General features: G+C 51.4%; 1 protein-coding gene across 1 annotated transcript in view; it reads left to right on the top strand.

Moving 5' to 3' along the window:
• The window catches only part of focad (focadhesin), a gene marked incomplete at its 5' end in the record, with an annotated part of 75,092 nt that overhangs the window by 5,125 nt on the left and 69,531 nt on the right, over nt 1-436 (top strand). The window contains one exon of the mRNA XM_015402087.1: nt 27-125. Coding sequence (XP_015257573.1) covers nt 27-125 — 99 coding nt within the window. The remainder of the gene's footprint in view (nt 1-26; nt 126-436) is intronic.

Genomic DNA, 436 nt, shown 5'->3' with positions numbered 1-436 from the left:
TTTTTTAAACCGGTCACTGTGGGCAGAAATGTCCAGGGGCTTATAAAGGTCATGGGAAGACTGCTGCAGATGCAAGTGGACCAAAGGCAGGAGGACTCCGCCTTCATCTGCCCCTACTCCATCAGGTCAGTTCCTGCTCACGGTTGAGGTCTCCCGTCGATCCGTTCCACCTGCTCGCTGGCGTAAAGCCCTGTCATCTCACACTCTACCCAAGCTGCCACCATTGAACTCACCATATCAGTTCTACAGAACCTTTAAAAAGAAGCGGGTGATCTCTAGCTCAGCCGAAGGTCTGTTTAAAGATGGCTGCTCCAACCTGGAGGAACGTTCTAGGACAACGTAGAGGAGAAGACAAGGAGGGTTGCCAATTCCTCAGCAAGCAACGTCGCTATTGGCTGTCCTAAAAGGCGTTGGATAATGTTGTCGCTCCATTTGC

Source organism: Cyprinodon variegatus, unplaced genomic scaffold (genome assembly GCF_000732505.1).
Source record: "Cyprinodon variegatus isolate N-32 unplaced genomic scaffold, C_variegatus-1.0 Scaffold1297, whole genome shotgun sequence".
In the NCBI taxonomy this organism is placed as follows: domain Eukaryota; kingdom Metazoa; phylum Chordata; class Actinopteri; order Cyprinodontiformes; family Cyprinodontidae; genus Cyprinodon; species Cyprinodon variegatus.
This window is presented reverse-complemented; position numbering and strand designations above follow the sequence as displayed.